Here is a 21,561-nt window from a genome sequence, read left to right as displayed (position 1 = left end):
AGGCTTTTCCCATCATATGAAACAACAATTGAAATATTAATGGAGAAAAATGAAACATTAACAGTTGCAGATCTGTTGTGAAAACATTAGGAAAGAAACATGTCACACTATAGTAGAACGACCTATATGCAGTCTACCTGCTCAATCCTTTCTCAGTTGGTCAGTACAAGGTAGTGTAGTGGTTATGTTACTGCATTAGTAATACAGAGGCCTGGATTAATAATCCAGTGAGTTCAAATCCCACCATGGCAGTTTGTGAATTTGACTGCAGGTTTAAAAAAAACTTTTTTTTTTGCTGTTGGATTGTTGTAAAAACCCACTGGTTCACTAATGTCCATTAGGGAAGGAAACCTGCCGTCGTTACCCAGTCTGCCTACAGGTGACTCCAGTCCTACACTAACATGGTTGACTCTTAACTGCCCTTTGAAATGACCTAGCATTTGTTCTCAATACACTCTTACTCTGGGTTCCAGTTTTGATAGAGGATGTCCCTTATCAGAACAACATGACACAGTAAAACCCACACAAGACATTCGGGCTCCTTTCTTTTATTTCCGTGTTCAAAAATTGCACATAAATCTGAAATTACTTGAGAATTGTCAATATTTTTGGATTTTATTCAACTTTTTCCAAGTAATCTGCTCCAAAACAAAAAATGTAAACAAACCCACACTAATGTAGAAATAAATTTTGACTTCTGCTCACAGCACAAGCATTAGCACAAGCTAAAATAGCTGTCACTCTGTTAAATATCACAGTACAGCGCAAACCTTCCCACACAAAAGAGCTAAGACATACTCCACCTGTATGAGATAACTGATCCCAATTTACCTATTCTCCATTTTTTGATAAAAAATGTTTTTTTATTATTACAGTTGGATGAATTGTCATGCTCAGTTACTGCAAAGAGACCACTTTTCAACTCTGGCCTTCCAGTGTCAGTATCAGGTGCTGCCTGGTCACACTCAACTGCAGAGTAAAACTCTAATGATGTCTCAAACTCCAGTTTCAGAAGAGCACCTGCTAGTCTAAGTGCAAACCTTCTCACACAAAAAAGCTAAGACATACTCCACCTGTATGATACAACTGATCCCATCAGTATGATTTTTTTCATTTTCCACACCAGAGGCGGTCATGGACTTTCTAAGTATAATTATGATTATATTGTGGATTTGTGCCTACTAGGAAATAGTTGAGACTCAGTTCACATGGAACCCTTATAATCAGCAACATAAGATTTTCATCTCATTACTCTGGACTGAATTGAAACTCAAGTCTCTAAGGCTACAGGCTAATATCTAACACACTGCACCTTTTGGTTCCCAGACCGTTATTTAAGCAACAAAAAGGAACACACACTGTACCTTTCCGGAGATGCTCTGCTGTGCATATTTTTAGAGCAGCGACCTTTTGTCCAGGGTGTAAAGTATTGCAGACCATGCAATAGTAAAACATCATTTCCTTTTATTTTCAGCCATTACATTTTTTTCACAACCTATTAAAGTGACACTGACTTGATTCAGTATTTTGCCTTTAGGGAGAAAGTGATTCAGCGTCTGCAGAATGATTTCAAACAGGTAGCAGAGTGTGAGCGCAGGCTGGAGGACATGAACAGAGCCAAGCAGCATTTGCAGCAGAAGACTCAAACCAGGATCCAGTCCATAGCCTTTGAGGGCAAGGAGAGAGAAGCCCACAGATTGGCGTATCACCAGCAGGTGACAGCGAGGAAGGATTCGACAGAGGCAGAGAAAGTGAAAGCAAATGAGATTAAAGAAATCCAGCAGCAGGTAACTTACTCGGGAAGCTGTTTCTTTGGAAAGTAAAACACTTAGCAAGAAAGAACATTTATATAGTGCCTTTTACGACCTAAGGACGTTCCAAAGTGCTTCATAGCCAATGAATTACTTTTTGAAATGTGGTCACTGTTGCAATATAAGGAAACACAGCAGTCACTTTGCGCCCAGTAAGGACCCACAAACAGTAATGGGATGAATGACCAATTAAACTGTTACTTAGTGATGTTAGTTGACGGATAAATGTTCACCAGGACACCAGCCCTGCTCTTCTTCAATAAGTGCTGATGTAAAAAGACTACTGAGCACTTGGTTTGAGTATAAAACAAGGCTTTAATCAATTGTTTCAAAACCATGAGATTTCTAGTTACATCACTAGTTCCTGGTTACAAAAACATCCTGAGCAAGCTGGGCCCACGCCTGAGTATTTATACTCCTTGGATGGCGCCACCAGCTTGCCGCCCAGTGTTACTTCATGAGTCATGATAAGATTCATGACAAGTGCCATGGGATTTTTTTTATGTCTACCCGTGAGGGCAGACAGGACCTCGGTTTTACATTACATGTCCAAAAGACAGCACCTCCAACAGTGTAGTACTCCCTCAGTACTGCACTGGAATGTTAGCCAAGATTTTGTGCTCAGGTCCTGGAGTGGGGTTTGAACCCATGGCTTTCCTGACTCAAAGGCAAGAATACTACCACTGTGCCACACCTAACAGATATAGTAAATTGCTTTTTCTACACAAGTTACAAGTTATAAACAATAGTACCATGACTTGGTTAGGTTTTTCATTAGTTGGTTGGGGGGAGGGGGGGGGGGGGGATAATGCAAAGGATTGCTGTTTAAATGTACCACATTGAGGACTGTGTAATATGGATTTGTGCCTATGATTCTCCACATTGTAAGTTCCTGATATTTGTTATCAGTGACTTGAGCACATAAACTACATTGATACTTATGTCAGTTGAGATGTTAAATCAAGTTTCCATCTGCGGTTCAGGTGGATGTTAAAGGTCCCATACTTTAGCAGGGGACTTTACCTGGTATCCTGGACAACATTTATCCCTTAACCAATACTACCAAAACAGATTTACTGGTCATTTATCTGATCACTCTTTGAGCGATCTTGCTGTGTGCAAATTTGCTGCCAAATTTGCCTACATAGCCACGGAATCATAGAATGGTTACAGCACAGGAGGCCATTCAGCCCATCGAGCCTGTGCCAGCTCTCTGCAAGAGCACTTCAGCTAGTCCCACTCCCCCGCCCTTTCCCCGTAGCCCTGCAAATTTTTTTCCTTCAGGTAGTTATCCAATTCCCTTTTGAAAGCCATGATTGAATCTGCCTTCACCACCCTTTCAGACAGTGCATTCCAGATCATAACCACTCACTGCATAAAAAAGTTTTTCCTCATGTCGCCTTTGGTCCTTTTGCCAATCACCTTAAATCTGTGTCCTCTGGTTCTTGACCCTTCCACCAATGGGAACAGTTTCTCTCTATCTGCTCTGTCTAGACCCCTCATGATTTTGAACACCTCTATCAAATATCCTCTAAACCTTCTCTGCTCGAAGGAGAACAACCCCAGCTTCTCCAGTCTAACCACATAACTGAAGTCCCTCGTCCCTGGAACCATTCTTGTCAATCTTTTCTGCATCCTCTCCAAGGCCTTCACATCCTTCCTAAAGTGCAGTGCCCAGAATTGGACACAATACTCCAGTTGAGGCCGAACCAGTGTTTTATAAAGGTTCATCATAACTTCCTTGCTTTTGTCCTCTATGCCTCTATTTATAAAGCCCAGGATCGCGTATGCTTTTTTAACCGCTTAACTATAGCAGGGACAGGGTACTGAATTTGGATGATCAGCCATGAGCTCATTAAATGGCAAAACAGGCTCGCGGGGCCAAATGGCCTACTCCTGCAACTATCTTCTATGTTTCTCAACCTGCCCTGCCACCTTCAACGATCTGTTCCTGCACCCCCTTTAGAATTTGACCCTTTAGTTTATATTGCCTCTCCTTGTTCTTCCTACCAAAATGTATCACTTCGCACTTTTCTGCCACGTGTTTGCCCATTCCACCAGCCTGTCTTCCTCTTTAAGTCTATGACTATCCTCCTCACTGTTCACTATACTTCCAAGTTTTGTGTCATTTGCAGATTTTGAAATTGTGCCCTGTACACCCAAGTACAAGTCATTAATATATATCAAGAAAAGCAGTGGTCCTAGTATCGACCCCTGGGGAACACCACTGTATATCTTGCTCCACTCCGAAAAGCAACCATTTACCACTACTCTCTGTTTCCTGTCACTTAGCCAATTTTGTATCCAAGCTGCCACTGTCCCTTTTATTCCACGTGTAATGTATGTACCTTTAAGGGGAGAACTACTTTTTACAGCTCCTGTATACTGTAGTACCGGCAGTGACCACACCTGTATATAAACCCTGAGTAGTGATCTGTACAGTTAGTTCTAGAGTAACCCTCATTCAGTAAACACCTGTTGATCATTCCCTGCAGTCTTTTGTCTGATTATTGAAGGACACAACATTAAGATACACGGATCTAACATTGGCGACGACGCAGATTCGAACCTACCTGCAACTCTGCATCACCTCCCAGGGATTCGCTCCTGGAGAACAGTGGAAGGAGGTCGAGTCCAGAAGCACGGGCGTTGACCATGGGCAACCGCCCAGTCATCCAGCGGAGATTTGAGCATCGCAGGGGAGGCTGTCGAGAGCCAGGCTTGGCTTTCCAGTCACGGTGGTCCAGCGAAACGGGCTGGCAACAGGTACTGCGCAGACCCTTCCCGGACAGCGGTGGCTAGAGCTGACCGAGCGGCACAGAAAAAGGCCGAGCAGCGTCGACAGGGGAGAGAAAGAGGGCAGAGCGCACAGGGCGCAGCCGGTGTTCGGGACCGAGCGGCATCAACGGGGAGAGAGACGAGAGAGAGCAGAGCGCAGCCGGTGTTCAAGGGCCGAGCAGCGTCAATGGGGGAGAGAGGCGAGAGAGAGCAGGCTGCAGCCGGCGTTCAAGGGCCGAGCAGCGTCAACGGGGGAGAGCACACGCAGGAAAACGCGAGGCGCTGCCATTGCCACGAGGACTGCAGAGAGCGGCATTGGCAGCAGCGCAGGAGCAGCGCACGAAACCCACAGGGCGTCGCCATTTGCCACGAGGACCGCCAAGAGCGGCGTTGGCAGCAGCGCGGGAGACGCCATTTTAAGCCACAGCGGGGAAGAAAGGAAAGCGCGGGAGACACCATTTTAAGCCGCAGCGGGGAAGAAAGGAAAGCGCGGGAGACGCCATTTTAAGCCAGTCTAACCACACCCAAAAATGCCGAAGAGTGGCAGTATCACAGCGTTCGACAATGAAGTCGAAGATTGGACGACATATGTCGAATGCATAGAAGTATACTGCAAGGCGAATGAAGTGCCAGATGACAAGAAAGCGCTGGTATTGTTGAATTTAATGGGTGCAAAAATGTATGGCTTACTACGAAACCTAGTAACCCCAGAGAAGCCAGTAGAAAAGGATTTTGAAAACAGTGTCAATCCTACAGGACCACTTAAACCCCACACCACTGCTGATAGCAGAAAGATTTAAGTTTCACAAAAGGAACCAGCATAAAGATGAAAGTAATGCTGAGTATTTAACGGAACTGCGCAAGCTATCGAAACACTGCCAGTTTGGAACAGGACTAGCAGATACTTTAAGGGACAAGTTTGTGTGTGGGCTTCAAAGTGAAGGAACCCAGAAACGGCTTCTATCAGAAAAGGATCTTACGCTGGACAAGGCTTTCAGCATTGCAGTATCACACGAAGCAGCCGCACGGGGCGCTGCAGAGATACAACGGAAACCGCAAGAATATGGCACAAATGAAATGTCATATGGAACAGTGAAGTGCTATCGCTGCGGCAGAACAACACACGACCATAATGATTGCTGGTTCAAGGACAAAGTGTGCAGACAGTGTGGAAAAGTAGGACACATAGCAAGAGTCTGCAGGTCGGGAAAGAAAACCAGCAGCAAGAAATCTCCACAGGAGAAGTACAAGAAGGTACATAAGGTGACGGAGAGTAGTTCAGACGAACAGAAAAGTGATACAGACTCCGGAAGCAAGGAGCTGGGTTGTCTGAAACTACATAATGTGATCAAAACGGAGGATCACCAAACTATCTGGGTCACGCTCAAGATAGCAGGAGTCCAAGTGAAAATGGAATTGGACACAGGATCAGCCCTAACAGTCATAAACCGAAGGGACTACAAGCAGCTATTCTCACATATACCCTTGAGAGATACAAAGATTGTCTTGAAGACGTACACGGGGCAAAAAGTCTACCCCAAAGGAAAAATAAGGGTGAACGTTATATATAACAGCAAGGAAACACCAAAAATGGACCTATATGTATTGCCAGATGGAGGACCACCACTACTAGGACGTGAATGGATCCGGAAGATACAGCGAGATTGGCATTCCATACAAGCACTGACTGTAGATGCCAAAAAGGATGACGAAGTCACACCTGGACGATTGTCAAAAATGCTAACTGACGCACAAGAAGTGTTCCAGCAGGGACTCGGAACACTAAAAGGCATAACAGCGACGATCAAAATAGAGGAAAATGCAAGCCCAAAGTTTTTTTTAAGGCCAGACCGGTACCTTATGCGATCCGCCCAGCCGTCGAAGCAGAGCTGGAAGGCTTGGAACGTTCACGAGTACTGTCCAAAGTGGACTGGAGCGAGTGGGCTACACCCATCGTTCCTGTAATGAAGAGGTCGTTGAGTAATACGCCTGGGGAACCAAAGAAGGTTCGCATCTGTGGGGACTTTAAGGTGACAGTGAACCCAGTCCTTCACACTGTACAATATCCACTTCCGCGGATTGAAGATATTTTTGCCTCGCTATCTGGAGGGAAACACTTCACTAAGATTGATCTGACCCAGGCGTACCTGCAAATGGAGGTAGAAGAAGCCTCGAAACAGTACCTCACGATCAACACTCATAAAGGTCTCTACCAATACAACCGGCTGGTGTTCGGGGTAGCATCAGTTCCGGCTATTTGGCAAAGGGCAATGGAACAAGTCCTGCAAGGGATTCCGGGGACCCAGTGTTATTTGGACGACATCGTGGTCACGGGCGAAAATGACAGTGATCACCTCGCCAACCTGGAGCAGGTGCTCACTAGATTGAAGGAATATGGGCTCCGAGCTAATCGCCACAAATGCGAGTTTTTCCAGAAGCAGATCTCGTCTTGTGGCCACGTTATTGATAAAGAGGGGTTACATAAGTCCCCTGAGAAGATTGAGGCAGTAGTCAAGGCTCCAGCACCGGAAAATGTGTCACAACTGAGGTCGTTCCTCGGGCTGGTGAACTACTACCATAAGTTCTTGCCGAATTTGTCTACCGTACTACACCCACTGAACACCCTACTGCAAACGGGGGTACCATGGAAGTGGAGTGATGAATGTAAACGAGCTTTCCAGAAGAGCAAAGCATTGATCACATCAAAAGAGGTGTTGGCTCATTTCAACCCAGCACTACCAATTCGGTTGGCGTGTGATGCATCACCCTATGGTATTGGAGCAGTGCTGTCGCACAAATTCCTGTCGCACAAATTCCTGGACGGCTCGGAGAGGCCAGTAGCCTTTGCGTCTCGGTCACTTACCTCAGCCGAGCGTAACTACGCCCAGATTGACAGGGAGGCCCTCAGCCTAGTGTGGGGAGTGATAAAGTTCAATCACTATCTGCACGGGCAGAAGTTCACACCTTGCTGACTGACCACCAACCACTTGTCTCCATCTTTAATCCAAAGAAGGGCGTTCCGGTGATGACTGCGCAACGGCTACAAAGATGGTCCCTTTTTCTAGGGGCGCACCAATATGAAATCGAGTATAAGGGCACGAAACAGCATGGAAACGCTGATGGGCTATCACGCCTGCCACTGCCTACTGCGGAGGAAGCACCAGCAGTGGATCCTGTCGAAATATTTCATTCGACTATAATTGAATGCTTGCCAGTAACTAACGCTGATATAGAGAAGGAGACCCGAAATGACCCGACGCTGTCTCGGGTATATGATTTGACGGTGAAGGGATGGCCAGCACATGGCGACTCACTGTTGCCAGCATTCTCATCCAGAAGAGAACAGCTGTCAGTATGCCAGGGGACCTTGATGTGTGGATCCCGAGTGGTAATTCCACCCAAGTTAAGGGAGAGAGTGCTCAATGAGCTTCACGAAGGTCATCTGGGAGGGGTGAAAATGAAAAGCCTTGCTAGGGCTTGTGTGTGGTGGCCGGGGATCGATCAGCAAATCGAGGACCTGACAAAGAGCTGCTCAGGATGCTAGAAGGTCCAAAATGCACCGCCCCTCTACACCCATGGGAGTGGCCCTCATCTCCATGGCAACGGGTGCATATTGATTTTGCTGGTCCATTCATGGACTCAATGTTTTTAATAGCTGTGGATGCGCACTCGAAATGGCCTGAGGTGATCAAAATGTCCTCCACCACCACGGAGAAAACTATTGCAGTCCTACGGTCCATTTTTGCCAGGAACGGCTTGCCAGAGCAGATTTGCTCTGATAACGGACCACAGTTTGTGTCCGAAGAGTTTCGAAGATTTATGAAAAGGAATGGGGTAAGGTATTACACATCCGCCCCGTATCATCCAGCCACAAATGGATTGGCTGAGAGGTTCGTACAAACCTTTAAAAAAGCAGTAAAGGCCATGTGCGATGACGACATTCCACTGCAGCATAAGGTGGACAATTTCCTGTTAGCCTACAGAAATATGACACATGCAGTCACCAACCAGGCCCCGGCCATGATGTTCTTTAACCGAAGGTTGAGATTTCGTCTGGATTTGCTCTGACCAACTGTACGAAGAGATGTTGAGAGTAAGCAATTCCAGCACATCAATGAGAAGCCGACAAGGAGCTTCAATGTAGGGCAACCAGTCTTGGCCCGCGACTACCGAACAGAGAAATGGCAACCAGGAACGATATGCACACGGCAGGGGCCACTAATGTACACAGTAGATGTTGGGGAGAACATTGTGAGACGCCATGCTGACCAGATCCTAGAGTCACAGGAACGAGTCAACCCCATGTCTCGGCCATACGTACCTGGTGAGGAACCCGACGTACAGGTCGCATCTACCTCAGAAACAGTAGCATTGGAAGCTGATGAACCAACCGACGACAGGGGGCCAGAATCGCCTCCGCACCAAGAGCAAGACACTTGGGAAAGGCGCTATCCAGAAAGGATCAGGAAGCCTCCCCAAAGACTGAATTTATAAATAGACTATTTTCAGCTAATGTTGCATGTTAAAAGTGTTAATTGTAATTAGTTTGATATTTAATTGTTAAGAGTGTTATGGTACTGTTAATCTAAAAGGGGAGGAATTGTAATGTATGTACCTTTAAGGGGAGAACTTTTTACAGCTCCTGTATACTGTAGTACCAGCAGTGACCACACCTATATATAAAGCCCGAGTAGTGATCTGTACAGTTAGTTCTAGAGTAACCCTCACTCAGTAAACACCTGTTGATCGTTCCCTGCAGTCTTTTGTCTGATTATTGAAAGGACACAACATTAAGATACACGGATCTAACACCACGGGCTTCAACTTTGCTGGCAAGCCCATTATGTGGCACTTTATCAAACCCTTTTGGAAGTCCACATACAGCACATTAACCCCATTGCCCTCATAAACCCTCTCCGTTACCTCATCAAAAAACTCAATCAAGTTAGTTAAACATGATTTGCCTTTGACAAATCCGTGCTGACTTTCCTTAATTATTCCACACTTGTCAAAGAGACTCTTAATTTTGTCCCGGATGATAGTTTCTAAAAGCTTCCCCACTGCCGAGGTTAAACTGACTGGCCTGTAGTTGCTGGGTTTATCCTTACACCCCTTTTTGAAAAAGGGTGTAACATTTGCAATTCTCCAGTCCTCTGACACCTCTGGAAGATTATGGCCAGTACCTCCGCAATTTCCACCTTTACTTCCCTCAGCATCCTAGGATGCATCCCATCTGGTCCTGGTGACTTACCTACTTTTAAGTGCAGCCAGCCTTTCTAGTACCTCCTCTTCATCAATTTTTAGCCCATCCAGTAGCTCAACTACCTCCTCTTTCACTATGCCTTTGCATCTTCTTCCTTGGTAAAGACAGATGCAAAGTACTCATTTAGTACCTCAGCTATGCCCTCTACCTCTATGCGTTGGTCTCCTTTTTTGTCCCCAGTCAGCCCCACCCCTCCTCTTACTACCTGTTTACTATTTATAGGCCTATAGAAGACTTTTGAATTCCCCTTTATGTTAGCTGCCAGTCTATTCTCATACTCTCTCTTTGCCCCTCTTATTTCCTTTTTCACTTCCCCTCTGAACCTTCTACATTCAGCCTGGTACTCAATTGTATTCTTAACCTGACAACTGTCATACGCCCCCTTTTTCTGCTTCATCTTACTCTCTATCTCTTTCGTCATCCAGGGAGCTCTGGCTTTGGTTGCCCTATCTTTCCCCCTCGTGGAAATGTACCTTGACTGTACCCGAACCATCTCCTCTTTAAAGGCAGACCATTGTTCAATTACAGTTTTGCCTGCCAATCTTTGATTCCAATTTGCCTGGGCCAAAAGTAGTCACAGTGACTACTTCAATACTGATTCATTGTTTGTAAGTGCTTTAGGACATCCTGAAGATGTGAAAAGTGCAGTATAAATGCAAGTTTTTTTTTATTGAAGGGTGAGAAAGATTAAAATGCCCTTCATTCCTTTTCAGCATGGTTCTGAAGGACTATGTCAAGGCTGAAGGTGGCATTCAGCAGGACCTCTAGTTACCAAAATAAATCAAACAGATATCTCATGTCCTCCAATCAATAGCATCAAAAGTCATCTTGAACTCTGAAAAGCCATAATAGTGCACTTGAGATATTATTCTACTGTGCAGCCCTTCAGGAATAAGAAATATTATAGAAGCCACTTTATGCCGGCTTGTGAAGACTTGTGCTCCAGAACTAGCCACGCTTCTAGCCAAGCTGTTCTAGTACAGCTACAACACTGGCATCTATCAGACAATGTGGAAAACTGTCCAGGTATTTCCTGTCCACAAAAAGCAGGACAAATCTAATCCGGCCAATTACCGCCCCATGAGTCTACTCTCAATCATCAGCAAAGTGATGGAAGGGGTCATTGACAGTGCTAACTAGCAGCACTTACTCACCAATAACCTGCTCACTGATGCCCAGTTTGGGTTCTGCCAACACCACTCGGCTCCCGACCTCATTACAGCCTTGGTCCAAACATGGACAAAGGAGCTGAATTCCAGAGAAGTGAGAGTGACTGCCCTTGACATCAAGGCAGCATTTGACCGAGTGTGGCATCAAGGAGCCCTAGTAAACCTGAAGTCAATGGGAATCGGGGGGAAAACTCTCCACTGGCTGGAGTCATACCTAGCACAAAGGAAGATGGTTGTGGTGATTGAAGGTCAATCATCACAGCTCCAGGTCATCGCTGCAGGAGTTCCTCAAGGCAGTGTCCTAGACCCATCTTCAGCTGCTTCATCAATGACCTTCTCTCCACCATAAGGTCAGAAATGGGGATGTTTGCTGATGACTGCATGGTGTTCAGTGCCATTCACAACTCCTCAGATGAAGCAGTCCATGCCCGTATGCAACAAGACTTGAATGACGTTCAGCTTGGGCTGATAAGTGGCAGGTAACATTCGCACCACAGAAGTGCTAGGCAATGACTATCTCCAACAATCGAGAGTCTAACCACCGCCCTATGACATTCAATGGCATTATCATCGCCGAATCCCCCACCATCAACATCCTGGGGGTCACCATTGACCAGAAACTTAACTGGACCAGCCACATAAATACTGTGGCAACAAGAGCAAGTCAGAGGCTAGATATTCTGCAATGAGTGTCTCACCTCCTGACTCCCCAAAGCCTTTCTACCATCTACAAGACACAAGTAAGGAGTGTGATGGAATACTCTCCACTTGCCTGGATGAGTGCAGTTTCAACAACACTCAAGAAGCTTGACACCATCCAGGACAAAGCAGCCCGCTTGATTGGCACCCCATCCACCACCTTAAACATTCACTTCCTCCAGCACCGGCATACCATAGCTGCAGTGTGTACCATCTACAAGATGCACTGCAGCAACTCACCAAGGCTTCTTCGGCAACACCTCCCAAACCCGCGACCTCTTCCACCTAGAAGGACAAGGGCAGCAGACGCATGGGAACACCACCACCTCCAAGTCACACACCATCCTGACTTAGAAGTATATCACCGATCCTTCATCGTCGCTGGGTCAAAATCCTGGAACTCCTTACCTAACAACACTGGGGGAGTACCTTCACCACACAGACTGCAACGGTTCAAGAAGGCGGCTCACCACCACCTTCTCAAGGGCTGTTGTATCCGTGTTAATGGAGACACGGAATGCAGGAGTTGGTTTAACAGGTGTTTACTGAACAAAGTCTGGAGGTGAACTGAAAGATACAAGACACTATACAGGCTTATATAGCCCGAGTGGCCACTATCGGCATTACAGTACACAGGGGCTCTTAAAGGCACATACACCACAATTCCTCCCCTCTTAGACAACCAGTACATAACATTTTCAGTAATCATTAATTAACATGTTTACAAGAACAATAATCTACACATTTGCTGCAGTTAATCAATTATAAGTCAGTCTCTCTGGAGGCTTCCTGACTCGGAAACGGATAACGCCTTGGTGGTGTAGTAGTTTTCGGTGGTGTAGTAGGTTCTTTTGGCAAGGTCGATTCGGCTTGAATGCCAGTGTCGGTTTCATCTGGTTCCAGTATCACCGGATCGGAGGTAGATACTATGGGTATCTCTGCTTCATCATTAGGCGTAGAGTTGTGGTGTAGGTTGTCCCTTTTCGGATGACTCTATGATCTGGTCAGCATGGCGCCTTATTATGCTTTCTCCAATGTCCACGGTATACATCAGCGGTCCTAGTCGTGTGCAAATAGTTCCAGGCTGCCATTTCTCGGTACGGTAGTCCCGGGCCAAAACTTGTTGACCTATCTGGAAGGTTCTAGTTGGCCTTTCATTCATGCCTTGAAATTGCCGGTTCTCTACATCCCTTCTGATGTTTGGCTTGATCAAATCTAGCCGGCATCTTAGGCTTCTATTGAAGAACATCATGGCGGAAGTTTGGTTTGTAACCACGTGTTGCATTCCTGTATGCAAACAAGAAGTTATCTACCTTATGCTGTAGATTTATGTCTTCATTACCCATGGCCTTTATGGCCTTCTTGAAGGTCTGGACAAACCTTTCAGCCAATCCATTGGTGGCGGGATGGTATGGGGCGGACGTGTAGTGCTTAACCCCATTGTTTTTTTAAGAACTTCCTGAATTCTTCGGACACAAATTGCGGTCCATTATCAGAACAGATCTGTTCAGGCAGCCCATTCCTGGCAAATATGGTCCTTAATACTGCGATGGTTTTTTCCGTGGTGGTGGAGGACATCTTTATTACCTCCGGCCACTTGGAGTGTGCATCCACTGCGATTAAGAACATTGAGTCCATAAATGGACCAGCAAAGTCGCTGTGTACCCTTTGCCATGGAGATGAGGGCCACTCCCATGGATGTAGAGGGGCTTGTGGTGGGGCGTTTTGGACCTTCTGGCATCCTAGACAGCTCTTGGTCATTTCTTCGATGTCTCCATCGATACCTGGCCACCACACAAACGCTCTTGCTAGGTTCTTCATTTTCACTCCACCCAGATGCCCCTCGTGAAGCTCCTTTAGCACCTTATCCTGGAGTTTGGGTGGAATCACCACTCTGGATCCACACATCAAGGTTCCTCGGCAAACTGACAGCTGTTCTCTTCTTTGCGAGAATGCTGGCAACAGTGGTTCGCCATGTGCTGGCCATCCCTTCACCGTTAAATCGTAGACTCGTGAGAGAGTCGGGTCATTTCTCGTTTCCTTTTCAATGGTAGAATTTGTTACTGGTAGACATTCCACTATGGTTGAGTGGAACATCTCCACTGGAGGTGCCTCTTCTACCGTTGGCAACGGTAGACGCGATAAACCGTCAGCATTCCCATGCTGTTTTGATCCTTTGTATTCTGTCATATTGGTGTGTCCCTAGGAAAAGGGACCACCTCTGTAGCCTTTGCGCTGTCATAATGGGAACGCCCTTTTTAGGGTTGAATATGGAGACGAGGGGTTGATGGTCAGTCAACAAGGTAAATTTTTGTCCGTGTAGGTAATGGTTGAATTTCTTCACTCCCCATACCAGGCTGAGTGCTTCCCTGTCGATCTGGGCATAGTTACGCTCAGCTGAGTTCAATGAGCGTGACGCAAAAGCTATCGGCCGCTCCGAGCCATCAGGGAATCTATGCAATAATACCGCTCCTACGCCGTAAGGGGATGCATCGCACGCCAGTCTGATTGGCAGTGATGGGTTGTAATGAGCCAAAACTTCCTTGGACGTGATTAAGCCTTTGTATTTATGGAAGGCACGTTTACAGTCTTCGTTCCATTTCCAAATTACTCCCGTTTGTAGCAGTTCGTTAAGAGGGTGCAGAACAGTTGACAAGTTCGGTAAAAATTTATGATAGTAATTTATCAATCCCAGGAACGACCTTAATTGAGAGACATTTTCAGGTGCTGGGGCTTTTATGACCGCTTCAATTTTTTCAGGTGACTTATGCAACCCTTCTTCGTTAATTATGTGGCCACAATATATTTGTTTCTGGAAAAATTCGCACTTGGGGCGATTTGCTCGTAGGCCCCGTTCTCTCAGCCTAGTGAGCACCTGCTCCAAATTGGCAAGGTGCTCGTTGTCGTTTTCTCCTGTTACAAGGATGTCGTCTAGGTAGCATTGAGTCCCCGGAATCCCTTGCAGGACTTGCTCCATAGCTCTGCCAGATAGCTGGAGCTGATGCTACTCTGAAAACCAGTCGATTGTACTGGTACAGGCCTTTGTGTGTGTTTATCATGAGATACTTTTTAGAGGCCTCCTCAACCTCCATCTGTAGATATGCCTGTGCCAAGTCAATTTTGGTGAAACGTTTCCCTCCGGATAGTGAGGCTAAAATATCTTCTATCCTCGGAAGAGGATACTGTACCATGTGAAGGACCGGGTTTACAGTCACCTTGAAGTCCCCACAGATGCAAATTTTTCTTTGTTCTTCAGATTTATTATTATTCAATGTTTTCTTCATGACCGGGACGATGGGTGTTGCCCACTCACTCCAATCTATCTTGGATAACACGCCTGCCTTTTCCAAATTCTCCAGCTCTGCCTCGACTGCTGGACGAATTGCGTATGGCACCGGCCTTGCCTTAAAAAACTTGGGAATTGCCGCATCTTCCACTTTTATTGAGGCGGTGACGCCTTTCAAGGTTCCTAGTTCCTGTTGAAACACTTCTTTGGCGTTGGCCAAGATGTCTTTTAATCGTTCAGGTATGACGTCATCATTTTTTTTCTTACTGGTCACCGTCAGTGCCTGAATGGAGTGCCAGTCTAAACGTATCTTCCTGATCCATTCACGTCCCAACAGCGGTGGACCACCATCTTGCAGAACGTATAAATACAACTTCTGTATTTCCTTGCCGTTGTATACAACAGGCACCCTTATTTTCCCTCTGGGGTATACTTTCTGCCCCGTATATGTTTTCAAGATAATGTCTTTCAAAGGTATATGCGGAAATAGCCGCTCGTAATCCCATCGACTTATGACGGTCAGAGCTGATCCTGTATCTAGCTCCATTTTAACTGGGGACCCCGCTATCGTGAGGGTAACCCAAATGGTCTGGTAATCTTCTTTGGCAATTACATTATGTAATTTGAGACAGCTTAGTCTCTTGTTTCCGGAGTCGCTATTGCTCTTCTGGTCTTCGGAGCTACTGTCCGTCATCATTTGTACCTTTCTGTACTTTTCCTTATTGATTTTTTTTCTGTCAGTGGATTTTTTGTTTCCAGATCGGCATACACGTGCAATGTGTCCCATCTTTCCGCATTGCCTGCATGCTTTGTCCTTGAACCAGCAGTCCCTCTGGTCATGGGTGGATCTGCCGCAGCGATAACATCTCTCGAAACCCTGTGTCATTTCATGGGTGCCGAAGTCCTGTGGCTTTTGCTGTATCGCTGCAGCTCCTCTTGCTGCTGCTTTGTATGATACAGCCACACTGAAAGCCTTGTCCAGTGTTAAATCTTTCTCAGAAAGTAGCCTTTTCTGTGTTCCTTCACTTAGGAGACCGCAGACAAATTTGTCTCGAAGAGAATCTGCCAGTCCTGCCCCGAATTGGCAGTGCTTTGACAGCTTCCTTAATTCGGTGAGGTAATCAGCGTTACTTTCATTCTTGTGCTGATTCCTCCTGAAGAATTTGAATCGTTCCGCTATCAGCAGCGGTGTTGGGTTTAAGTGCTCCTGTAGGGTATCAACAATCTCCTTAAAATTCTTGTTCATCGGTTTGGCTGGAGTGATTAAGTTTCGTAACAGCCCGTATGTCCTTGCGCCCATTAGATTTAGAAGTACCGATGCCTTTTTATCATCCTCTATTTCATTCGCTGTGCAATATACCTCCACTCTTTCCACATAAGTGGTCCAATCCTCCACATCACTATCGAAAGCAGTAATATTGCCAGTCTTAGGCATCCTGAAAAAAAATGGCGCCTCCCGCGCTTTCCTTTCTTTCCTGCCGAGAAAAAATGGCGCCTCCCGCGCTTTCCCGCCGCTGCCAACACTGTTCTCCGCGGTTTTTATTTATAGATATTTTTAATAGTTGGAGACTCGTTCCCGCCGGACTCTCTGGGACTTTTCCCTCCCTCTGCTTGGTCCGAACGCCGACCTGCTTTGCAGCGCTGGCCAGCTCCCGAGTGCTCCACCCTCTGTCTCTGTTTGCCTCCGCCTTCGCTGCTCGGCCCTGCTGCAGAGCCAGCCGATTGAGCCCCAGCCCGCCGCCCAGGAAGGATTAGTGCAGTACCTGCCACCAGCCCGGCTAGCTGGTGAAACCAGTTTTTTCTTTTTTTTTTTCGTTCAACCTTCGTCTGAGGAATCGATCTCCTTGAGGTGCTGCCGAATTGCAGGTAAGTCCGTTTCCAATTCGTCGCCACTGTTGTATCCGTGTGTTAATGGAGACACGGAATGCAGGAGTTGGTTTAACAGGTGTTTACTGAACAAACTCTGGAGGTGAACTAAAAGATACAAGACACTATACAGGCTTATATAGCCCGAGTGGCCACTATCGGCATTACAGTACACAGGGGCTCTTAAAGGCACATACACCACAAGGGCAATTAGGGTTGGGCACTAAATGCTGGCCTTGCCAGTGACACATCCCATAAACAAATAAAAAATAAATGCTGGTCTGATGTTTGTCCCCAATACTCAGCACCATGAAGCCTAGTCAAATTTTTTTTTGTTCTATATTTTAATATATTTTACATATTGTCCACCACCATAACCCATTGGTTAGCCCATTGTTCTAAGATGATGGATCCCCAACTGAGTCCTCCAATGACATCTAGAAGCCTTAGTAGACTTGTACTCAGCAGTGCTGAAAATTGTTTCTAATGGTAAGTAAGGAGCACAGTGGCAGCAGAACACAATTTGGAGGTTCATAATTCTAGATGAGATCCATTTCCACAATTGTTCCTCCATTTTTTGTTCCCTGAAGTGTCCGGTCTGGGTTGGAGGTGTCACTTGCTACACTTGCTCCTTCACATACATGCAAATGAGCTGAATGGCTTAAAGGGTCAAGATTCCTGGCCGTTGTATCTCCATTAGATATAATTTACTTCGGGATAAGTTACATACAGATAAATGGGGCATAGCCTTCTTAGGAATTGACCTAACTGGAAGTGAACTTTTAAAATTTGCTAACAGCATTGAATACTTTTACCAATAGCTCACATTTGCCTGCATCATTTGAGAAATGTTTTCTGTTGTGTGGAGCACCTGAGTTGCACTTCAAACTGTCAAGAGTCTCTCTCTGGTCAGCAGCATGTTTTTGAACCCCACCCTCACACAGTAAGGCAGAGTAACATGGGGTTCCTTTGTGTGGTATCTTAATGGAGGAAGAGGAATATAACAGAAGGGAGAAAAGGAGAGTGAGTTAGCGTCAAGAGGATAGTTCAACCGGTTATTACCCCGCAACAAATATATAGGCCCAACAGATTTTTTTGAGGGACTGATATGAGGAGTCTGCCTTTGCTGACTGTATTTCACTAAGGAAGCCCTGGATGAGCTTTGCCACCTTCTGCATGATGACTTACAGATCTGATCAAGTAACAGAACTGCTCTGTTCATGGCTGTCAAAGTCTTCATAGCTCTCAATTTTTATGCCATAGGTACCTCCCAAGCTACAATCGTGGACTTAGGCAACATTAGCCAGGGTGTAGTGTGATGCTGCATATGACAGGTTACCAATACCATCTTCACAAGAGAAGGGCAATTCATCCATTTTCTGATGATTTCTAGATAGCAGGATGACGGGGCTGTTTCTATCATGTTGCTGGATTCCAGAGTTTGGGAGAAATAAATGGCACCCACATTGCATTATTGGCTCCTATTGTGAACCTGTTGAATTCCCTGGTGGATTCCACTCTCTCAATGTTGAAGTCACTCCCTCAAGTTCAAAGACACAGACAAGCATATCTGGCACACAACTCATTTAACCATCCATCACCAGATCTGGCGGGACCACATCAAACACCATCAGGCCTCACTCTCCTCTGCCAAAACCGCTCACTACTCCAGGATCATCCTTGAAAGCAAAGATAATCCACAGCTTAATTTCTACACTACCAACGGTCTCCTTAAATCCCTCTCCCCTCTCCCTTTCACCCTCACCTCCAACAAGTGTGAGGCACTCATGGACTTCTTTGTGACAAACATTGAGACCAGCCATTCAGCACCTTCCATATTCCTCAATGCTCTGTAAACTTCAGCTCATTCAAAACTCTATTTTACATATCTTATCCCGCACCTAGTTCTGCTCACCCATCACTCCTGGTCTTGCTGACCTACATTGGCTCGAGGATGAGAATTTTAAAATCGAGATGTTGCTGGACCAGGAGCCAATGTTGGTCAGCAAGCACAGGGGTGATGGGTAAATGAGATTTGGTGCAAGTTAGGATACAGGCAGCAGAGTTTTGGATGAGCTTAAGTTTATCTATAGCAATAGACAGAGGAAACTTTTATTCCACAAACCTAGGCTGGACTTGGAGGCCAGAGTTGAGAAGCTAGTGTCTAGTTCACTGCAATAACCAGTCCCCATCATCAGTATTAATAGCACAAATGAAATATTCAGAAAAAACAACCAGACTCAAAAACATTCATATGCAAAATGTTTGGTGTAATACATTGGAGTGTAAATTTTCTTTCTGTATGCCTTCTCTTTTCTGAACGATGTTGACTGATGTCCTTTATTATTCCCAGTCTCTGTACAGGTGGATTGTATGAGACGCACACAACTACCTGTTGTATCAGATCATCCAACCACATTCTTCTTTACCTGCCTCCTGACCTATTACCATCACCTTTTCCAAAAGAATAAAAAAGGACTTGTGAATTAAAAAAAAAAACTTAATGTCTCATTGTTTGCGCTTTCTAGGAAGCCAGAAGGAAGCGAGTGGAACAACACAATAAAATGCTAACAGAAAAGTTCCATGAAGCAGAGAAGCTGACTGAAGAACGAGAGACAGGAAGAAGAAAGCATCAAATGAAACGTGTTTCATCATTTTAGACGGAAATTTTACCAGGTTCAGTCTTTGCTGTTACCACAGTAGACCCTATATAAAACACTCAATATTCAGCAGTGCATTCCAGAGACAAAAATACAGCATTTGACCTCAAGAACCCATTAGTATCCGTGACATGGGATACAGGATCCACATCATTCATTTTTATGCACTAATAATGTGGTTTTTTTAATATAATTTTTCTTAAATTTGTTATTTATTTTTCTCTATCCAGTCTTTATTCTCTTCTTAAACCCAACTCCCAAGTTAATCTGTTCACCTCCCAAGTTAATCTGTTTATAAGGACAGTAGGGAGAAAGGATCTTGGCTCAGAAGATCAGGAAGTAGAATCAATATGGGTGGAGATAAGAAATAACGTGGGGCAGAAAACACTGGTTGGAGTAGTATATAGGCCCCCTAACAGTAGCTATACCGTTGGACATTGTACTAATCAAGAAATAATAGGAGCTTGTAACAAAAGTAATGCAATAATCGTGGGGGACTTCAATCTTCATATAGACTGGGCAAATCAAATTGGCAAAGGTAGTGGGCAGGATTTTCATTCAGGAGTCGGGTTGGAGGTGGGACTACAACTTTCGGGGTTGTAGTCCCGCCTTCATCGAGATGCGGTCAACCCACGCGATTTTAACTTGATTGACCTTGTTGAGCCCGCCCAGCGGGCTCAGCAGGCCAATTAAGGGCCACCTGGCAACAGGTGACGTCACAGACTGAAATTTCATCTGTCAAGAGGTTTGACAGATGAAATATCAGCGTTTCACAGCTGTTTGAAGCTGTCAAACACTGACAGTCTTACTTCTAACATGAGTCCTTCTCCACAGACTCAGTTAGAAATCTCTCCTGTACAGAAAGCTGCAGGCTGTCACTTTTGACAGTTCGCAGCCATTCTGCTTTCTGTGCCGGAGAGATGAGGGACTCCCGAGACCTAAAGGAAGGAAGGCTTAAAAAGTTTAAAAGGTATGTAAAACTTATTTAATCACTTTAGACACACCAAACACACTTACCTTTGCACTCATGCACACATCACTCACCTGAACACCGACATCTCGACCCCTCCAAGTTCTTCAACCCGACGGCCCGCCTCCTCTAACTTGGCGTGGTTTGGAGCCGTCGGGAATCCCACACTTCAACCTTTAAAATAGGGATTAGGTCATTGGCACTAATCCCTTCCCGCCTCGGGTAGGCGGGTCCCAGTGCGGGGCGGGTACCCGCCTCCTTTGAAACTGGCATGGAGGCGGGTTTGGGTGGGGACCCCTGATTTCGTGATTTTAGAAACATAGAAGCAGGAGTAGGCCATTCGGCCCTTCGAGCCTGCTCCGCCATTCAACGAGATCATGGCTGATCATCCAAACCCTAGCACCCGGTCCCTACACCGACAGCCATCCCACCCAAGCCCTATCCCCGTAACCCCGCGTATTTAATCCCCCCTAACACTAAGGGCCAATTTTTATCATGGCCAATCAACCTAACCCGCACATCTTTGGACTGTGGGAGGAAACCGGAGCACCCGGAGGAAACCCACGCAAACACGGGGAGAATGTGCAAACTCCATTTTAACATCCCGCATGCCTCCAATCCCGACTCCACGGCCCAATGAAAATCCTGCCCAGTGTGTCTGGAGGACGAGTTCATGGAATGCATTCAAGACAGTTTCCTAGAACAACACGTCGTGGAATCAACCAGGGAACAGACTATTTTAGAAGTAAGTGTTGGCCCCTTAGAAGCTGGAGACAGGAGAAATTATAATGGGGAATAAGGAAATGGCAGAGACTTTAAACAAATATTTTCTATCTGCATTCACAGTAGAAGACATAAAAAGCACAGCAAAAATAATGGGGAACAAAGGGGTTAATGAGAGTGAGGAACTTAAAGTAATTAATATCAGTAGAGAAAAAGTACTCGAGAAACTAATGGGACTAAAAGCCAACAAATCCCCTGGGCCTGGTGCTCTACATCCTAGAATTCTAAAAGAGGTGGCTGCAGAGATAGTGGATGCATTGGTTGTGACTGTCCAAA

The 21,561-nt window shown here is 45.7% G+C and overlaps 1 protein-coding gene across 4 annotated transcripts in view; it reads left to right on the top strand.

Annotated features, from left to right (window-relative positions):
* c15h11orf16 (chromosome 15 C11orf16 homolog) overlaps positions 1-19,741 on the top strand; it is a 55,042-nt gene extending 35,301 nt beyond the window's left edge. For 3 of the 4 annotated variants that reach the window (XM_086007947.1, XM_086007946.1, XM_086007948.1), the window contains exons 10-11: positions 1,538-1,787; positions 19,401-19,741. In XM_086007947.1, the coding sequence (XP_085864073.1) occupies positions 1,538-1,787; positions 19,401-19,532 (382 nt within the window). In that variant the 3' untranslated portion in view covers positions 19,533-19,741. The other variant, XM_086007949.1, reaches the window with a different exon arrangement.
* Positions 19,742-21,561: the final 1,820 nt, after the last annotated feature.

The sequence above is a fragment of the Somniosus microcephalus genome, chromosome 15 (assembly GCF_052327205.1).
Source record: "Somniosus microcephalus isolate GS21.2 chromosome 15, FLI_Smic_1.0, whole genome shotgun sequence".
In the NCBI taxonomy this organism is placed as follows: domain Eukaryota; kingdom Metazoa; phylum Chordata; class Chondrichthyes; order Squaliformes; family Somniosidae; genus Somniosus; species Somniosus microcephalus.
This window is presented reverse-complemented; position numbering and strand designations above follow the sequence as displayed.